Consider the following 20891-nt stretch of genomic DNA (forward strand, 5'->3'; position numbering starts at 1 on the left):
ATTACAATTTGAATTTTTAGATAGTTTCAGGAAACTTACAAATTTGGGAAAAAAAAATCACATAATTTGCAAAAATTTCACAAATATTTCAATTTTAAAAATTGACAAATTGTACATGTAAAGTGTAATGTAATGTATAACTTTTTTTTAACTTTAGTTAAATTTGAAAATATTTTTTATTTTTAAATTGTTCCCAAAATTTGCAAAAAAAAAAAGATATTTGTTTGATTTGCAAAAATATTGGAAGTTTGCCAAAAATACTGAAAAAAAAGTTTCAAATAAAAAAATCGTAATTTTAGAAAATTGCATAATTTAAAAAATAATTAATTAAGTGCAAAAAAATCAAAAAATGTAAATAAAATCATTTCTTTTAATTTAAAAAACTGCAAAAAAAACCATACAATTTGAAATTTTAGAGATTCTCAGAAATCTTCCAAAATTTGCAAAAACAATCACAAAATGTGCTAAAATTTCACAAAAATGAATTTTAAAAAATGTACATTAATATTAAAAAAGGAAATTTCAATAATTTTCGAAATAATTGATAATATATGTCAACCTTTAATTTTTTTTGTTTATGCTTTTGCCAATATCAAGTATTTATATGAAGCCATTATGTTCTTTGTTAGATGAATCCATCAACACAGAGTTAAAATCTGTATTTTCTTCCAGATTAGTCTTTTTGTAGATGTAGTTATCTTCCCAGAGCTGTGAAACTTGAGGTTAGACTTAGGTGCATGGAAAGTTGGTGGGCTGTTGATGTTGTAGGAGGTGAAGTAGAGCGGTGGCAGGCTTTATTGCAACATGTGATGTATATTTAGTTTGACAAAATGTTAACGCATGATTTTGTTTAGTGTCAGTGTCTTTAATCATCAACACCCTCTGTAAGAAAAATCAAAATTCATTATTTCAATATTATTTTTAAAGCTACAAGGAGCCACTGCAAAGGAGTCAAAGAGCTGCAGGTTGCAGACCCTTGACTTAGAGCAAGTCTGTTATATCCACTGAAGAGTAAGACCACCTTCACGGGGGCAGTGTGCACTAAGGATGTAGGGTTTCTTTACATTATATGAGGTTGTGTTGTTGACTTACCCTCCAGACTGAGAGATTTCAGCTCTGGTATGGCCAGAGCAGGGAAGTAGATGAGTTTGGCGTTATCACACGTCACTGTCACGTCTGAGAAATCACAGCCTGGAGGGAGGCTTCCTCGGTTCAACACTACGACTTCCCTCTCTCCATCCTCCACCTCTGATTCAATCTCCTCCAGTTCCTCCAGCTCCTCTAGCTCCTCCAGCTCCTCCAGCTCCTCCAGCTCCTCCAGCCCCTCCAGCTCGTCTGGCGTAGCAGGCCTTGGGATGGGAGTTGGGAGGAGATCTGGTTCCTCGGGTTCTTCAGGTTCTTTTGGAGGCATCTGAAACACGTCTCCCCTCAGCCACACCTCCTCCTCCTCCTCTCCTGCTTCCTGACGCTTCTCTTCCTCTTTTTCCAGCAGCTCCATGAACTCCTCCCTCAGCCTCGCCCCGTCCTCCCTCCTGTCGTCTTCTAGCTTCCTTTCTTTCTCCCAAAGCTCCCTCTCTACTTCCTCCCGCTCCCTTATTTCCTCCTCCTGCGTCCTCCATCCTTTCCCTGTCTCTTCCTCCTCCAGCAAGGCCTGTATTTCTTCCCTCAGGATCTGCTCCTGTCTCCTCCTTTCCTCCTCTAGCTTCCTTTCCTTCTCCCTCGCCTCTCTCTGCGCTTCCTCCCTCTTCCTCCTGTCTTCCTCTTCCTCTCTCCTCCTCTCTTCCTCCTCCCTCCTTCTCTCCTCCTGCCTCCTCCACTCCTCCTCTTCTTTCTCCACCTGCAGCCTCAAAGCTTCCTCCTCTTCCCTCCTCTTCTCCTCCACTATCTTCCTCTGTCTCTCCTCCTGCTCCTTCCTCTGCTTCCTCTTCTTTTTCCTGGCCTCGTCCTTTTTCCTTATGCGTTCTTCCTCCTCACGATGCTCCTCTTCCTCTCTGCGGAGTAGTTCCTGGATCTCCTGCTGGGTCAGCGGGATCATGTCATCTTCTGGGTCGTTGGGAACTGGGGAGTCACCAGAGAGGTCAAGGCTGAGATCAGGGTCTGGGGCGGGTGTTGGGTGGTGTGGGGAGCCATTCGGTGGAAAGGAACGGAAAGCAGGAAATAAAGGGTAGACAGAGGAGGAAAGTAGGAAAGACAGGAGAGAGATGGTATGAAAAGAAGAAGAAACAAGTTGGAAAGATAAAGGAAACTAAAAAGGAAGGATAAAGGAAAGAGATGAAGTGACAGGAGGATAGTTGGACAGAGACAGACAGACAGACAGACAGACAGACAGACGACCTTGTGTTAGTGCTGTAGACAAACAGACACCCACATTTTCCAGACTGACTGTTACAAGCCCAGCTTGTTGTAGCTACAGAGCAGACTGCTGCTGTAGACCAGTCACACACAGATCTTATTGAAGCGTCCTTCAATAGGAGTTAGAGTTGGTTGTTTCATGTCATCATTTCTGACGGTAAATTCGAACAAACAAAGAATTCGTTTGATGGACTTTTTCCTGGACAGACTTTTTTAAAGATTGTTTGCAAAATGGTTTGCTTTCAGGCAGCAACATCCTTTATTAAAGGTGCTATGAGGAGGATCTGTTTTAATTGCACTCCCTCGCCCCCTTGTGGCCCGGAGTCTCCACACACTGTCGTAAATTACTTTTAGAGAGGCATGTGTTTGTTTTGGAATTAAATGCAGATCAAATCGAAACAAATTTTTGTTGTTTAAGACAACTTTTTACTTGATACAATGCGCTGAGGTAGGGTATTTGTCAGTACAGTTATGTAGCGCTACGCTTTGAAACGTGACATAGAGCAAATGTTGTTGCACCCAGGCTATATGTCAGCAACATCATCAGCCTGGTGCTCCGACGTATCTGTAGGCTAACATGACAACAACCTTGTTAGTTTGTACCGTAGTTTAGTAACTGTCTATATTTAGCTCTACTAACAGCCCAGTGCTCTTAGACAAGTACGTAATGTGTAACGTTAGTGAATCCTGGTTATGTCCTACCAGTCATCTACCAATCAGAGCTAACGTAACCTCACTCTTCATTTTATTGATAGACTCTCAAGTTTGAACAGACCACTGCAGAATAACTGCTGACTGTGGGTTGGAATGAACATTAGCACAAACAGATTAGCCTCTGTATTAGCCTTTAGCTCATGCTCTATCTCTCTCCTGTTTTTCTTTCTTCTGCTCTTCTGTCCTTTTTCTGTCTGACAGTTAGGCTCCAGTGTCCTCCATCACTACAAAATTACTCACAGAAATTTTCAGCAGAGAAAAACACAGATCTCTCTTCTCACTACTAAACTTCTTCAGCCGGTGTTATCATAGAGACATAGATGTGCAGCAAAGCAATCATGTCTTGCTCTGAACGGGAGGTTACGAAGAAGCTACAAAGTAGCATTTCAAAATAACCTTCACTGGCGCTGATAATCTCATTTTAAAGAGTGGGATGTGATCAGGCAAATATCTGGCACCTCACAGCCCCTTTAACCGACAAAGGATAATTAACAACTCTATATAACACTGTCCCAACCACTCGTATAGCAGTCAATGCGTTTTACATTTATGAAACTCAATGCTATAGAGATGCTTTTACTTTACTGCTGTCACCTCATCTTAATACCTGCACAGATTGATGCCCCTATGATGTACTTACTGAAGAGCCAGAAACTTTTTTACAGTGTAGTCTAATGTATTTACTGTCTATACCAGCTCTGTTCAATTAGTGGCCCACAGGCCTCATGTGGCTCTAAAGCAGCTGCTGAGTGATTGGGAAAAACATCTCTACTCACACTGACAAGTTCTTACAAAAATTTCAATATTATTACAAATATTAACTGCAGCACTTATTTTAACCTAGCAACTAGCCCACAGTGTATTGTGTCATTAAGCATGTGCGTTTAAACATTAGCAAGCCTACTCAGGTGAAAATAGCACGACTCTCTCTACCCTAAAATAAAAAATCAGCAAAGAAAATTGTCTGTTTAATCCTGCAAGGCCTGAAAAGTATTTATTTTATCACAAAGTCTAAAAACTAACCAATGTGTTTGCTCTGCAACCAGTGCATTGTCGGAGGACACTACACTTAAAAAAAGTCACATTTGGGACAAACTTTCTCGAGAGACCTCACGAGGGGGAGGCTAAAACTCTGAGTTTGACTGCTCCTTACAATCGGAGCTGTTCTGCAATGAAGCAGACTTGCAAAACTCATAACTCTGAAAATCCAGCCCGGTCAAATTTTTTACTGAATAGCCCTGGTCTTAACACTGGTACTCTTGGTTAAAAAGAAAGTTTCTGTATGAAAACACTTCAGTTTCTTTCAAAATTGTTCCTGTCTAAGAAACTTTTTCTGATATTTCAACAACTTTGCAACAAAGCACCTCATCTTGATAGAGATCTGTTAGCTTTAGCCAAAACAAACCAATGACGCAAGAAGCTCCAGGGAAAACAGCTGCCTGAAGCTGTAGTTGGAGCTGTGGCTACACTAAGGTCATGGAAGAAAACTTTGCACACCTGTTACAATGTTTGGCAGAGCAAACTGTATATTCCCATTCAAAGATATTAATCTGTAACCTTTATTAGCCGTCGCCAAGTCTCAAACTGTAACATTAAACCTAGAAGAAACTGATCAGCAAACTATTGATGACAGAGTCTGACTAAACGCTCACGTCTCAGCTGTTTTTGAGTCCAAAATCCTGACCTAATCATCAAATGCTTAAATATTGTTTGACTGTTTCCTTCTTGTGATACTTTTCAACTTTCACCCCATACTTTTATCGTTGTAAACATCTGCACACATATCTTCATCCTTATCCTGGGGTAAATAAATTGACAGTAATTTGAAACCAATCATGAACATGCCGAAAACAACCTGAGACATCCCCCAACACAAAAACACATCAAACATCCCCCAACATGTGTGATGGACCAACCAAAATGTTCAGAGCACATTTTTAAAGCCATGATGGAGACAGATATCAACATACAGAGGCCTCTGAGGATTTTGAGTAACCATGATGATGCTTAACTTTTTATATTTGATTAAAAACTCATGTGAAGTCTTACTGCAGGGTGAACTTTTTCTCCTTCAAACCAGTCAAAGCCACATAATCACTCCCCAGTTAATTTTCTGAGATGTGGAGCAAGATTGAAGAGTAATTGCTTATTGCCAGTTTTTGAGAGTTTTATGTTTATGCCAGGAACTTCATGGAAATACACCCATAATGATATAAATGTCGGCTAAACCGTAACGCCAAATGGTTTGGGTGATTTCTTAAATGAGTCCCAAATCATTCTGGTAACTCAGGAACTAACCCAGTCTGGGAAGCTGAAGATAGCACCGCCTCAGTAGACTTTATCTCAGTAGGTAAACTGGTAAACAAAGCGTTGACCAAATCATATGGTTGGCTCATTTCTTGAAACAGAAATTACATTCTCAAAATAACACAGACAAACCTCCAAACTACTTGGCTATTGTTCACAACATAATTGAATTTCTCATCAACTTCATCAAATTGCAAATACTTTCGTCGGCATTTGCCAAACTTTTACAAAAATTCAGAAGGAAGTTGTTATTTTGGACCCTGTTTTTGAATGGCGAGCCCTCAAAGTCAGTGAACGCTCTTAGCTCCCTCCATGTAAACACATGGCATTTTTCATTCCTGACCACAAAGGCTGTAGATTTGGGCCTCTAGACAAAAAAGCAAAAGTCGTACAGCTTTGAAAATTACATGGATGGATTCCTGGCAAAGTTTCCTACAGAAATATCATATTTTTACACAGATTAGGTCAACATTTTAGCCTTTATGATGAGTTATTTGTTAAAACTTGTGTGAATTTGTGACTTTGAATCCTCCCTCTGGTGCATCAGTTCCGTGATGATGTCACACACTGATTGGGAGTTCCGTGCTGCTGGTCATGTGACTCAGCAGAGGAAATAATTCATGGTATCAACTGTCATAGCACTGTTTACTCTGGGGTGTTGTTCTGGGGCTATTTAGCCTGGTGGTCCGCAAGATTTTTCTGGGGGCCTAAGTGGTCCTTGGTGTGAAAAAAAAAGAGGAACACTGCCATAAATCTCTTGGAACATTTAATAAATTGATAAGTCAAAAGTCAGGTGAAACTACAACTTAAAGTGATACTCCGGGATGGAGCAAGTTGGGTGCTATCACAAGGTTTAGGGCAGAAATTACCCCTACAGCAGTGTTTTTGTGCAGCAGAAGCCCAGAGCGCTCGCACCAAACACCCCCTCCCTGCTCCTCTGCCGGTTTCCTCTGCACTCAGACTGGGCCACATTTTACCGCTAGATAAGGCTCTAGTTCTCATTGTGTCATAAAACGGCGCTACCTCCTCTGCAGAGCCACAGGTGGCTACGAGGCGCTCGTCGCTTAGTGTATCAGTCCGTGCGTGGGCGTGCCAGATATTAATAAACGCAGGTAGTCTGCCAGGACGAAGAGACACGATGAGAACTCGAGCCTTATTTAGCGGTGTTTTTGTGTGAAAGTAACACGCTGAAAATTCTCTAAATAAAGCGTGAATGCAGACCGATATCAGATTTTTTCGGTGGGAATCCGTTTATTTGTGATTTTGGTCAAGTAAAATGTGGCCCCGTCTGAGTGCAGAGGAAACTGGCAGAGGAGCAGGGAGGGGGTGTTTGGTGTGTGCGCCCTGAGCTTCTGCTGCACAAAATCACTGCTGTAGGGGTAATTTCTGCCCTAAACCTTGTGATAGGACCCAACTTGTTCCATCCCGGAGTATCACTTTAAAGAAGTTTTATTTATCCCAGAAGTCCAGATGACAGGTTTTGTCTATGATTGTGAAAATATGCTGTGATGTGAATAAGAATCGGTCGGTCAGAAGAGCAAGGACTGTGGCCAGCTTTTTATATCGTATTGTGTTAGCTGGACAAAAAATGAATACAGTAACCTTTGTCAATAAAGGACTGGGCTCAGGTTGAGAGGTAAACATTAGGGATATTTTACTGACAAAACATTGAAATGTTTTGACTTGCAGCACTCACACAAAGCCAAAGGGGCGATGCATTTTGGAAGCACTGACTATTTAATTGAGACAGAATTTGGTTTTGACACCTAACTGCACTGTTTTTTGAGCGATATGAGCTTTTTGCAGATGATCCATGGTGTTATACTAATCAAGTTCAGGTTATTTTGAGCAAAAGCACCAGGAGTGTTGAGAATGTTCAGTCTGTTTCAAGAAATGAGCCAAACCAATGGAGAAAAACTGCAACAACAGGAAGTGTTTTTGCCCTGACTGTTAGAAACATATTGCTCCTCTCTGTTGCCTCTGGATGTTGCATCATGGCTTTGCCACATGTTGTGTTTCTACCTGGCTCCGTGCAGACAGGGCAGCACTGCCCGGCAGGAGTGAAAGGGAAATGGCAGCGTACGATCGGACAGGTGATCTCGTCACAAACCACCCGTCCTGCGCTACACTGACACGTCACGCAGGGCTTTGGAGACCAGACGGCCTGGTCGAACATGGTCAGACCCTGGTAGACACAGTGGCCCTGCTTACCTGAAACAACACAGACACATCACAGTCAGATCAGTCGTTCCTGGTTGTACAGACGCTGTTTAGCCATGTAATTATGACTACTTCCAGGTGAGGTGAAGAACTCATCACAATGTCACCTCTTGGTGTGTGAGACGTGCAAAGCTCTGATTGACTTTGTCGGTTTGAGGAAACAGCTGTCAGCGAGCACCTCAGCTGACAAAACAAGCTGGATAAATGGGTTGTGATTCAGAGGTCCTGAGCAAAACCAACATCCTGGCGGGCACACCTTCAGCCTAAGATGCTGACACGCATTGTTATTCCCCCAGCTGCAGTAATTGCTGTGTATGTAGTCAGATCTGAAGCCTGTACTTTACTATCAGAAACACACAAAGCAGTGTTTTGTAGCATTTCAGCTCCTCCCTCGACACTTACTCCACCTTTAAAAATTAGAAATGGGGCAGGACGAGGCTTTGACTGGCAGTGATTCAGTAGAAAACACTGTCAACCACTATGATACGGCAGGAAGGGGCTCTTTGTGTCTATTTTAGGTCTTTTCTGTCTGTCATCTATCCTTTCTAATGGTATGCTCTTTGTTACGTCCATAGAAGCACAGGTAGTTAAGAGGCTCAGGTTATTGCTCTTAAATATGGTCTCTCCTCTGTCTGAGAGAGACTGTCACCCTGTCATCTCTGCTCGAGCACTCATACTTTAGAGATTTTCTTTTTTTCTGGCTGTCAAACAATATCTTTATTGTCTTGTAAATTGCAGTGAATTTTTTGTTTCTAAATGAGACAGTAGCGATGGGTCTCTGCTGTGGCACCTTTACTCTGAGGTGATTCATCTGTTTCAGCTTGTGGTGAAACAATGAACAGTTCCCTTGGTTGATAAACAATGAGCTGACAACAGTTTTGAAAATTAGTCCATGGTTATTTTTTGTTAGCAGCTTCTCTAATTTGAAGATTTCCTTTCTCTTTCTTGTGTCATTAAAGCAGAAAACACTTTGTTGAGGACTCTGGTTGAACCAAAAATAGAGACTCTGTTTCCTGGGACTCCCTGAAGGTCCAATGTCTTCCTTCTGTACGGTTGACTGCTTATGTTAGATGAACGTCTTAGCAACTTTTCACGAAGACCTACTCAGAATTTTGATGGGATGACTTTACTTTGGAAAAGTTTGAGCTATTTCAACTCATTTTTATTCCCACTGTTTGGAAAGAAAGTTGACGTAGCTTCCTACTCAGCCTAGAGCTGCCCTGTTTTACCTAAAAGTCACAGCTATTCCAGCTCATTTTTAAAACTTCCTTGTTTGATTGATGCAGTTTTTGGAAATATTTATATTAGTCATGTAGAGAGTATCTTCTCTTCATCTGCTGTTGTTCAAGTCTTTTAGTTCTAGGACAAACTGCACTGTTTATTGCAGAAACATGTTTGTGTCATTCCTACGTAAACCAGTAATACGACTGGAAAGATCAATGTTGACAGGATCATGTCAAACTCTAGTTCAGTGTCCATAACTTTAGTTGAGTTAAGAAATGAACGCCAGAATTTGGAAATAACATTTTGTGGCTAGCTTAGGTTTTCAAGTTTGTTGTAGTTCAAAAGACTGCAAAAATCAGTGAAGTCCCTTTTCCACCAAGCAGACCGGTTTGGTTCGTCTCGGTACGGCACGCATTTTGTGGCGTTTCCATTGACTTATCCCGGGACAGATCCCAGAATAACCGAGACGAGCCGTCCCACTTTTTGGGACCCTTTCGTATGGGTGCCACACTGAACTGATCTGCTCTCGGAAGGTGGAGCTACAACACTGCAGACCATTGATTGGTCAAAAGAATCGTCACTTCCTGTGCGACAGCGGCTGCATTTCTCCTGTTGCACACGGACTTCTCTGAAACGAAGCTTGATTGTTCTTTGTATCAAAGAGCTACATGACAATCACAAAGAGGACGAAATGCTGCATGTCTTCCATCTGTGCTCTTTGTTTACTGTGTCGTGTTTTTCTTCTTTGTTGGATTTATTAGCGGGGTAAACTGTGTCGAGCTGCTGCGGCGTCACGCTATTATTTAACAGCTGCAGCTTTCGGCATCTGGCTTACACAAGAGGGCAAAATTTGCTGTGGAAACGCAAACAGGATCAGGCTCAACTGAACCAAACCGTGCCAAACCAAGCTTTTGGTACGGGTTAAGCCTGGTCCTGTTTGCGTCTCCACAGCCAACCATGCCCTCTTGTAGTAGGTGGTGTGTAAGCCGGATGTCAATAGCCACGTCATAGCAGTGTGACACAGTGTACCCCACTAGTAAATCCAACAAAGAAAAACGGGACACAGTAAACAAAGAGCAACTATGGAAGACATCCAGCAATTAGTCTTCTTTGTGATTTTATTCCAGAGAAGTAACAACTGTGTGGAGGAGTAGGTGGAGTTGCAGTGGAGGCAGTCATGGGTGTAGCTCCTAGCTTAGCGGAGTGAGCTAAGTAGCATAGCTACCGGTGAGGAGCAGTCCAGCAAACAAGGTGGAAAACTATTAAAATCTGCGTCCGATTGCTAAAACCGTTGCTCTGATAAAAAGTGTTGTTTAAAACCAACGACTAATCAACGGACTGCAGTGTCACAACCATAGACTGTAAAAAAATGGATGTCATCTTGCTTGGCTTGAAGTGAGGTCGCCGCAAAAACTGCTCCCCCTGGTGGCTGGCTGTAATATAGGTCAAAAAATCCATCTCCCCAGTCATTCCAGATGGGCTGTGGTCAAACTTTCAAAAATTGATACACCTGGTAGAAATGTTTCTCACGTCTGATTGTTGTGGTGATTTGAAGATATCATTTGGCTGTCTTGTATTTAAGTCCTCTTTTTCCTGGAAAGTTTTGTTTTCATTAGTTATATGAGGTTAAAAACAAGGTTTTACGTCACGTTCAACGATGATTGACAGCTGACGTTCTTGTGTATTTTTTGGGGGGATTTTAAAATACGTCAGGAGGTAGAGTCAAGAAGTGATTAGACTCTCCAAAGAAAAAAATATATATTGTTTTTGTCTCCCAGCTCCACTCCGATTCTCCCAGAGTCCCTCACTGTCTATACCGCGCAGACGCTGGCTTCAAAATTATACAATGGTAAATGGCGGAGCCACGCTGTCCACTCTATATACAGTCTAAGGTTGTAACCCCACCTTCTCAGGTCAGATCGGCTTAGTCTAACAGAAGGGTCCCAAAAAGTGGGACGGCTCGTCTTGGTTATTTGGGGATCTGTCCCAGGATTAGTCAGTGGAAACGCCACAAAATGCTTGCGGTACTGAGACGAATCGAACTGAACCACTTGGTGGAAACGAGGCTTTTAGTAAATATTGATTTAGGGGAAACAGAGATGTAAGGGAGAGTGATGAAAGACTGTTGTATAAGATTGTCATTTCCTAAGTGGTGATTGAAAGCTGCTGCGTAGAGCTTTAGAAGTCTTATGAAATGAAAGTAGTGTTTTTTGACCATTTGAAGTACTTTTACATATCTTTGTTGAATCTTTGCATATCTTACTTTAGGCTTTGAGGCAGTGGAGGATCCAACGAGCTCCAAATGGATTCACTTTATCTCCAAAAGCAGCCACGCGTACATCAGACCGAAACAAGCTGTGAATCAACAGACGAGCTGGCCTGACATCTCTGACTTTCTGTTTCTGTAAACTGTCGACTGATCTGTCAAGCTCTTATATCCCAAACAACAATTAAAAACAGAGCCTGGCAGTTTGATTCTCCGTACAGAACAAGCGCCTGCCACCAACTCTACCATCCTTTCTAATTACATAACGCTGACTTCATTGTTTGAGGCTTCGGGGCTCCACGTGGCTTTGAGGTTCCTCTGTGGACTCTTTCCTCAACCCTATGTGGGATTTTCTGGACTTATTTTCTGACAAGCTCCTCTCCCACAGATGCTTTTTCCTTCTGTTCATGATGGAATTTGATGACTTGTCATTAAATTACTGAGCTGTAATAATAAGCAGCTTCATTACAAGAGGAAGACGAAGCCTCGGTGCTGTTCTCAGATTCGGCTCTTCACCCTGTTTCATTGTTTAGTTTCCACTTGGTTTAAGACTTTATTTAATTTTATTGACTGGGAAAGTGTTATAAAGTCAGGCTTAAAAGTTTGAAATGCAGAGATACTCTGACTTTTTCCATGTTGGTTTACACATTAAACTGCCTACGCTGAGACTGATGGGATAGTTGAGTTGTTTTGGAAATTGGACGAACTTATGGCACAAACATTGGGACCACTCTAAAAACACTTTCAAGTTTAAGTCCAGACCTCCATAGTTTATGTTGTAAATCATAACATGGCTGCAGTGAACAAGTTTTGGATGCAGCAGAGTAAAGCCTGGAGTATGTCACTACACTTACATGTCTTTATTTCCTCTAATGCCTTTGATTTAACATAATCTACCTCTGAGATATGGCAGCGGTGGGGAAATAAATAATATAATGTCTTTAACCCATTTATGCCCACATTTTTTTCAGAGTTGTAAGGCATATAGTTTTATCAGTTGAGTCCCTTTGAATCATGTTGTGTATTTATTTTTTCCATTTTGTACTTTGTTTTGAGGAAATAAGATTTTTATGACTGGCAACATTTGTTGCCGGTGGTCACACAGCTTGTCACTAGGTCACCTAATAAGTATATAGAAATAATAATGATTATAATACTAATAAAGATATGAAAAAATAATAATATATTCATATGTTAGTCATATATTAGAAGGCTTTGGCTATAGTAAGTACCTGTGTGTCAAGAAAATTGTCCCAAATAAGTAAATAATGAGCAATCCTGCTGGCAGTGTTTTCCTGTAGATTTTGACTAACTGTGTGCCCACCGGCAACTTTTGTTGCCACTTACAGAAATAAGCCCATGAACAAAAAATATTTATCCCAGATACAATTTGTTGGGGGAGGGTTACCCTAGAGCAGGGGTCACCAACGTGGTGCCTGCAAGACCCACTTAAAGTGAAACTCTGGGATGGAACAAGTTGGGTCCTATCTCAAGGTTTAGGGCAGAAATTACCCCTACAGCAGTGATTTTGTGCAGCAGAAGCCCAGAGCGCACGCACCAAACACCCCCTCCCTGCTCCTCTGCTGGTTTCCTCTGCACTCAGACGGGGCCATATTTTACTTGACCAAAAACACAAATAAACGGACTCCCACTGAAAAAATCTGATATTGGTCTGAATTCATGCTTTATTTAGAGAATTTTCAGCGCGTTACTTTCACACAAAAACACAGCTAAATAAGGCTCTAGTTCTCATCGTGTCGTAAAACGGCGCTACCTCCGCTGCAAAGCCACAGCTGGCTACGAGGCGCTTGCCGCTTAGTGTATCAGTCCGCGCGCGGCATGCCAGATATAAACAAATGCAGGTAGTCTGCCAGGACCAAGAGTTACGATGAGAACTAGAGCCTTATTTAGCGGTGTTTTTGTGTGAAAGCAACGCGCTGAAAATTCTCTAAATAAAGCGTGAAAGCAGACCCATATCAGATTTCTTTGGTGGGAGTCCGTTTATTTGTGTTTTTCGTCAAGTAAAATATGGCTCCGTCTGAGTGCAGAGGAAACCGGCAGACGGGCAGGGAGGGGGTGTTTGGTGTGAGCGCTCTGGGCTTCTGCTGCACAAAATCACTGCTGTAGGGGTAATTTCTGCCCTAAACCTTGTGATAGGACCCAACTTGTTCCATCCCGGAGTATCACTTTAAGGTCCCCGCGAGGCATGTTCCAAAAAAACAGCACTGGCCACAATGGAGCGCCTTCCTAACATCATTGTTCTGTACATCATTAATAATAATTGTGAAATAATGAAAATTGCCCAGTGAGCAGTATCTTTACATTGTATTTCCACCTCTTCTATGATTAATGTTATCAAAAAGTGGTCGGTGCAATTTTGTTCAAAAAGTTTTTTATCAGACAAGTAGCCCCCTTCGTGCCACTCATTTCCCATGAGGTAGCCCTTGGTCTGAAAAAGGTTGGTGATTCCTGCTCTAGAGACTAGGGATAGATATCGGGGCCGATATTTGGCATTTGAAGCAGATTGGCATCAGCCTTTTTTTAATCCGACGGCTGTGAAGAAACAAATTTAAAACTTTGTTCTTGCAGCTCTGATGCAGCCGCTTCACTGTCTGCAGTCACTACTCAGTCCCCAGCACTGTCCCATCCACAATACCATCTGATTGGTTACAAACAGAGCCATGGCTTGGGTAACAGCCAATCAGCAGTGCAGTTATTACAGATATTTTGGAAAACTTTATTTACTGTAGAAAACTTTTGCTATTTATTTTTTTCAGTTTTCACTTAACTTTATGAAACATGCTGCTGAGCCTAGGAGCTGTTTAATAAACTCATGCTTAAAGGTATTTGAATGAAGTTAAGTGTTGGAGTTTGTATTGTTCAAAATTTTGACACCAATATTTTCACTTTGACTGCAAATTAATATTGGCTTCAAATATCGGTTATCGACCTCCTTGACTACAAATAATCAGTATTGGTATCAGCCAGGAAAAATCCATATCAGTCTATCTCTACAAGAGACATGAATGATTAGATAATTATAAATATGTTTGGGGGGAAAATCATAAGAAAAGTATGAAAATTGAGTCTTTCCAGGACAATTTGCATTAGAGCTGAACAATTAATCGATTTTAAACCGACATCGCAATGTAATAGAATTCAATTTTCAAATCACAAAGGCTGAAATTAGAAAAATAAACCCTGTGAGCTGCAAAGATCCATCCAGTAGATCGTAGAGCCCCTTGGTCACTTTTTTCTGTATGGTTTGTTACTCTTACTGACAACTGGGGGTCAGTAAAATTTCAGTGTTCCTTTTTCTTTTTCAATTATGAAATGCAAAAAAGACTTGTTTAAATACTAACGGTATATTTTGTTGGTTAGTCATACTATAAAATGACTTAAAACTTGTGTTAAGTGAACAACGCAGAAGATTAACGTCCTCCCAAAAAAATAAGATTATTTTCCAAAATTGTTCAGCCCTAATTTGCATCAACCATGTCTTCCACCAGAAGGAACAGGAAGCAGATGCTGTCATGTGACAGGAACCACTTAAAAACTACTTTTTATAAACCAAAATCTTTGTTTAAGTTGTCTACAAGAATATGAGTGGAAAAAGTTGCATTAGTAACGCTGAGATATGTTATTGCTAGTAGAAAATGACTTGGGCAGCACTTGGGTTAAAGATTAGTTCCTGTTCTCAACAACCTTGTGTAAAGCTGACATACTGGTCAAACAGGGATGAGAAAGGGGTGAAGGATATCTCATAAAAAGTCTCACTGACCTGGGATAACGTTGTAGGTTGAGTGCTGTTCTTGTACGTTTTTGTAAGAACTCAGGAACAGATTGTTTCCTTGGTTTTCTTCAGGCTCCACTGGGATCCCAGGACCAGGTATCAGTCTGATCTTCATGGGTCTTAAGCGTCCTGTTCTGGCCTGCCTATGACCTAAGACACAAGTTTAATCGTTTACTTTTCTCAGGTGATATCTTTAGCTTCTTTGACTTTATTTGGAGTAGAAAGGACAGTAGGTTGAGCAGGAAGCTGGGGGAGAGACAGAGTGGGAAGTGACACGTAGATTCGTACATCCATTCCTGGAGCAGGGGCGTTGGACATAGACGATAAAGTCCAAATTAATAGAGGAAAGTTCCCACTAACTGGCCAACTTCCAGAAAGAAGAACTTTATTACGACGTTTCGGTCCGAAACGTCATGATAAAGTTCTTCTTTCAAACTTTCAACTTTCTCTCTGAAAAAGTTGAGTCCTACCTTGTCCATCCCTCTTCTTCTTCATCCGACGGGTCCCTCCGTTCTGGGTCCGAGATCTGGTCTGAGCATCAACAGTGGTCAGCACCACGAGCAGCCAAAGACTGGCCACCACCAGCCACCACCTCATCCCTACAGAGCACAACACACCAGATTTAAGTATTTTGTCCAGAGTTTGAGTCCAACCAAGGACTTTTGATGTCCTGCCTCTCCATCTCTGACTTTCTTACCCCCAAAAATGGCACAAATATCCACAAATCTCTGCCCAAAACAGAATAAAAGAGACAAAAGTCTTTACCTGCAGCAGACTCCCGGACATAAAGAGCAGCAAGGCGTGCTGCTAGCCCTCATATAGCCCTGTAGTGGGGTCTTAATGGCTGGTTGCTTTTGTGCGTGTGTGTCTGTGTAATGACTAGTCTATCCACAGTCGTCCTGTCATTATTAAAGCAGGGATCTGAAACCAGCACACGCCTTCACACACCTGATAGTTTGTTTTCCTTCTGTCTGATTCCCTCTGGATGGAGAACAAGTTTTGTCTGTATCAGCCTCAGTAATAATAGGAGCTGTAGCTGTGCCCTGGTGCATTATGGGAGTGAGGGAGAATAGATTTGTTGGAATGGTGCCTGGGACAAGTTTTGATGTTGATACAAAAGTTATAAAGTTACTTTTTGACCAGAAGTACCTGGAACTTTTTAGTCCGAGGACTTCCTCTGTATTTTTTGGATGGCCTGAAGTCCATGAAGGTTAAATCGGGCCAGTGATGTTTGGAGAGGCAGTAATTGCTCGCACTGCCCAGTTGTAGGCAGAACCAATTGATGAGTTTATACTTCATCCCACTTCTTTTCGAATATGTGATTAGATAATGTCTGTTTGTTTCGTTTTGTATTTTTTTCTGTCTTTGACACAGATTTCACTTTGACCTCATGTTCGAAATAAAAAAAAAAAAAATGAATAAATAAAGCAGTCGGCGCTATAACTGTCTTGTCCAGACGCCACTTTTGGTAGATCTCCACTGAAGTAGAGTTGAGCCGATCATCTGGTGTATTGGTGAATGCTAAGTTAAAAAGTGGAGCAACAGATGCAGATTTTGTTAAAGACAGTCACAGATTCAGCAGCACAAGCTCAACACGGTAGTTTGCAACGATCGTAACAACGGTACTTGTTGTCCTGTTGTATGCGCTTGCGTGAAGTGGAGTGTGACGTCCCTGACGTCAGCGTTTCCACTGAAAACGCCGTTTACACAGAAACGGGTGTTGGCAGATTTTCAGAAAATCCTACTCTGGAGGCCGTTTTCAAAAGTTTGCATTTTAGATCAATTAAAAAGGCCGTTACCTTGTAAACGGAGGCTGAAATGCAATAAAACTTTTGCGTTTCACCCCAAACCTGTTGTGTAAATGGCTGCTACATTAGGTACTTTCATTGGTACCAACTGAATTCTGTCAGTAGTACCAGGTACAAATTCAGGTAAAATCAAACGGTACCATGTTTAGGTACCTAAACGCAGCCTTATGACTGTGAGAGAGTGGAAGAGTAGGCGTTTTTCCATGCTGGACATGAACACAGCATTGTAAGTTTATATTCTCAAGAATAAATATGTTAAATTGAAAACTTTAAGATTTTGTTCGTGAACAAAATAATTTTTATTACCCCATTAACACACACCAAAGTACCGAAAATTAGTACTGTTGAGTACTGATACTGATTGCCAGGTACCAAGCAGCAGTATCATATTGTTTCAAATGTGAAAGGTACCCATCACTGAAGACAATCAAAACAACGCCTTGGCTGGCATTGTCATGTAAGACTTACAGTTTTCCTCTTAGGGTGGGGAAGGTTTTATTAAATAATAAGAGATTCACTCCCAGAAAGTACCGTCCCTCAAGCATAGGCTATTTCAAGGGATACATCAACTACCCTGGTATTAAATATAGACTCTGGTTCCTGGCACCAAAAAACAGAGTTCCTCAAAATGTTCCCAGGGAAAGTTCCTGCTAATTGACATGTAATTGACTCTTTTGTGTTATTTTCATTTCATTTTTAATATGAATGAAAAAAAAATTATACTTGGCGGAGACAAAATAAGAGCTGGTAGAAAAGTGATTTAGACACAGGAAACCAAGTGAGACAAAGCCTCTAATCTGTATGTTTTTTAGGGAGTGTGGTACATAAAAGACTATGTTGCAGCTTGCATATCGCTATCGCTAACGTAACGACCTGTTAGAGCGCCCAGAGAGCACTCATTTTGCGTAAACACACTTGTTATGTGACCAACGCTTTGAACACCCACACACACCCTTTCACTCTCCCACCCTCAGTCACTCACTCACACACGTACATTGGCCTCTTGATTTAGCTTAAACATCTTATTAATTTACTCAACCGCCCACACAAACACACAACTGGACGCTTCGTGCACACTGCTAATGTGCTAACCTCCCTGATTTCATTCAGTGGCTTGATGATGATGATGATACTGTGATTTGATTGGTTTGAGGCCAAAGACGGGGTGGCTTCCCTTGACACAGTCTTGGCCAATCACAGGTGAGCAGTGTCATGACCACAGCCTCATCTGATTGGTTCATCATTCTTGTTTTTATTCACCAAGAGATGCCAACTCTGCTTGGCTTCCTTGCAGACAACAGTGTCCAATATCATATTTTCACCACTCATTCGCCACAGAACCTTTATGAGGGCGCTGTTTTACACATCGTAAAATGCTCAATAATTAGAGGAGAGAAATAAAGAAGAGATGACAGAGACGAAACACAGAAGAAGTATCGAAACTGTTAAAAGGAGTATTTTCATTAAATCACAGCTACAGTCTGAAAAAAGAGAGGAAGCATGGCTTCCCTTGGCCTCTGGGAGAAAACGCAGCTGAAAACGACTCTACTGTAATGTTAATGAAAAAACAACCATTCCTTAAAATGTTTGCACAAATTATTTAAGTATCTGACATTTGGATAAATTGTTTTGTTTCCAGTTTTTTCTCTGCCCCAGCAGAGAGGTGACTGTATCTTTAAGACATTTAAAAGCAGTAATAAACTGGGTAACTGAGCCTTGGTGTAAAGGGGAGTTTTAAGAATCCAGATTTTATAGACACCATAAAATCTCACACAGGTCTACAACTAAAATTAATGATTTGTTTCAAAAGCTGCTGCCCCATAAAGTTTTACAGAAGCAGCAGCAGAGGCAGCGTTTGTATCGATTACGAGTCTGTCTGAAGGATTTTCTTCCTCCTCACATTAATCACACTGATGATTTCACATTTTCATTGGGATAAAACAAAACTTAAGTCTGCAGCTCCCCTGACTGGAGGTCTGAAAACACTCAGCCAGCCCAGAGACCCGCCCACCTAAACCCCAAACCAGCCAATCAGCTGCAAGCAGAGCTGTCCATGAGACAAAACGGGGAGAGAGAGAGATCCATGTGTGTGAGACAGGGGAAAGAAAACAGGAGGGAGGGGAGAGAAATGGAAAATATTCAGCAGCTTAGTTTCTGGATGAGCAGGCTCAGACGGAGAGACTTCCAGCAGCAGCAGCAGAGGATAAAAATAACCTGGAGGCTGTGTTTATCTGTGCTTTAATGAAACTAAGACTGTGTTTAGACTGAGCTCTTCCTCTGCCTTCATGTCTGTTTGTTTCTGTCAGTATCAGACTAAATAATTAGATTTCTCACAACAAAACACGACTGGAGTTTGACTCTACATGTGTGTATGAAGTCAGTGACAGTCACAGTAAAGACTCTCCAAAACTGGTTCCTGTTAGATTCTAGTTCACTTCAGGTTTTGGGGTGTCAAACACAACGATGGGTTTCCAAGGATTGTTGAAAGTTCAAAGAATTTCTTTAGGATCAAAGGCAGCAATTTCCACATCAACGTCTTTCACTTAGAGTGAGTTTTGGAGCACATTCAGAAATAGTTTCAACAGAGTTTAAAGTTCAGATCATCAGTTTTTATACATTTCCCTCGCTCCTTTGAGGCTAGCTTCCTTTTTTTTCAGTGATCTTCTTCAAAACTTTGAGTTTCATGTAGAAATCTTCAAGATCCTCTCTATCCTGGCATCTGTGATAACTTGGAGGTGTCTTTTTCACCTTCACTAACCCACAGTTTAACCTCTTTGTCCCCATCAGAATATCAAATTTATATTGTTTCCTTGAAGTCCGTCCAGAAAGTTTTGTAGTCTTTCATCATTGATCATCGTTCCTCTTTGTTTGGCATCTAAATCCCCATTTCCACCAAGCAGCCCGCTTTAGATCAGTACGGTTCGGTTCAGGTTGGCTCCGTTAAGCTTAGTCTTTCCACAGCCAACCATGCCCTCTGGCACGGAAGACATCCAGCAATTTGTCTTCTTTGTGATTGGGGTGTGGCTCTTTGTTATCGCATCGGTTTAGTCTCCACCCCTACGAAAGGGTCCCAAAAAGTGGGACAGCTCGTCTCAGTATTTGGGGATCTGTCCTGCGATTGGTCAGTGGAAACACCGTAAAATGTATCTCAACGAACCAAACTGGACCGCTTGGTAGAAACGGGGCTTTTGGCCAGTCGTACAAAGAGGTAAAGACCAGAAAAACAAAACTAGGAATGGGTGAGTACTGGCTCCAGGTATTGGTAACAGCCTTAATCTAAAGCCATGTTTCCACCAAGCAGTCCAGTTCAGTTCGGTACAGTACGGTTTGGCTCGGTTTGGTACAGTTAAGCCTGATCCCGTTTGTGTTTCCACAGCAAACTGTGCCCTCTCATGGTAGGCGGCGTGTAAGCCGGATGCTGAAAGCCGCAGCTGTTAAACAATAGCGTGACACCGTAGCAGCCCGACAAACAAAGAGCAGAGATGAAGACATGCAGCATTTCGTCCTCTCTGTGATTGGCATGTAGCTCTTTGATACAAAGAACAATCAAACTTTGTTTCAGAGAAGTCTGTGTGCAACAGGAGAAATGCAGCCGCTGTCGCACAGGAAGTGACGATTCTTTTGACCAATCAACGGTCTGCAGTGTTGTAGCTCCACCTTCTGAGAGCGGATCGGTTCAGTCTGGCACCCATTCGCCTTCTGAAAGCTGGCACCCATACGACAGGATCCCAAATAGTGTGACGGCTCGTCTCAGTTATTTGGGGATCTGTTGCAGGATAAGTCAGTGGAAACGCCACAAAATGCACGCCGTACCGAGACGAACCGAACTGGTCTGCTTGGTGGAAACACGGCTAGACGTGCCGTAAATCAATCTGGCCCTGGTCGATCGAGGAGCTAAGCAGCAATTTAAAGTAACCTGTAACCAGCAATATTGGTGCTAATAAAAAGTGTGAGATTACAGTCAGGCATGTATCTAGAAAGGAGACTTTTTACAAGATCACTTTCAAACTCCTCACAGCCCCTTTAAGATACAAACTGAAAAAACTGGCAAAACTAGGAACGGGCGAGTCCCAGGGATCGGTATCAGGCCAAGAACGGCCTTAATTTAAGGTTTCGGTACTCGTGATGGCGATACTTAAGTCCTCCTCCCCAGTAGTTGGCACTACATTGCAGCAGTTTGACACCAGCAAATGTGCATCAGGTCCTT

At 41.8% G+C, this 20891-nt stretch overlaps 2 protein-coding genes across 7 annotated transcripts in view; one reads left to right on the top strand and one right to left on the bottom strand.

Annotated features, from left to right (window-relative positions):
- Positions 1-20891, top strand: part of cenpp (centromere protein P) — a 132957-nt gene that overhangs the window by 100702 nt on the left and 11364 nt on the right. The gene's annotated exons all lie outside the window — the stretch shown is intronic.
- Positions 1-20891, bottom strand: part of ecm2 (extracellular matrix protein 2, female organ and adipocyte specific) — a 34194-nt gene that overhangs the window by 12064 nt on the left and 1239 nt on the right. Inside the window, exons 2-5 of one of the 3 annotated variants that reach the window (XM_074673738.1) lie at positions 15347-15475; positions 14865-15026; positions 7396-7584; positions 1093-2097 (exon numbers count right to left, since the gene is read on the bottom strand). In XM_074673738.1, coding sequence (XP_074529839.1) covers positions 1093-2097; positions 7396-7584; positions 14865-15026; positions 15347-15473 — 1483 coding nt within the window. In that variant the 5' untranslated portion in view covers positions 15474-15475. The remainder of the gene's footprint in view (positions 1-1092; positions 2098-7395; positions 7585-14864; positions 15027-15346; positions 15476-20891) is intronic. The other 2 variants (XM_074673757.1, XM_074673748.1) reach the window with 2 other exon arrangements.

This window comes from Halichoeres trimaculatus, unplaced genomic scaffold, assembly GCF_033239565.1.
Source record: "Halichoeres trimaculatus isolate MK-OKI-2021-1 unplaced genomic scaffold, fHalTri1.1 fHalTri1_scaffold_1, whole genome shotgun sequence".
Classification (NCBI taxonomy): domain Eukaryota; kingdom Metazoa; phylum Chordata; class Actinopteri; order Labriformes; family Labridae; genus Halichoeres; species Halichoeres trimaculatus.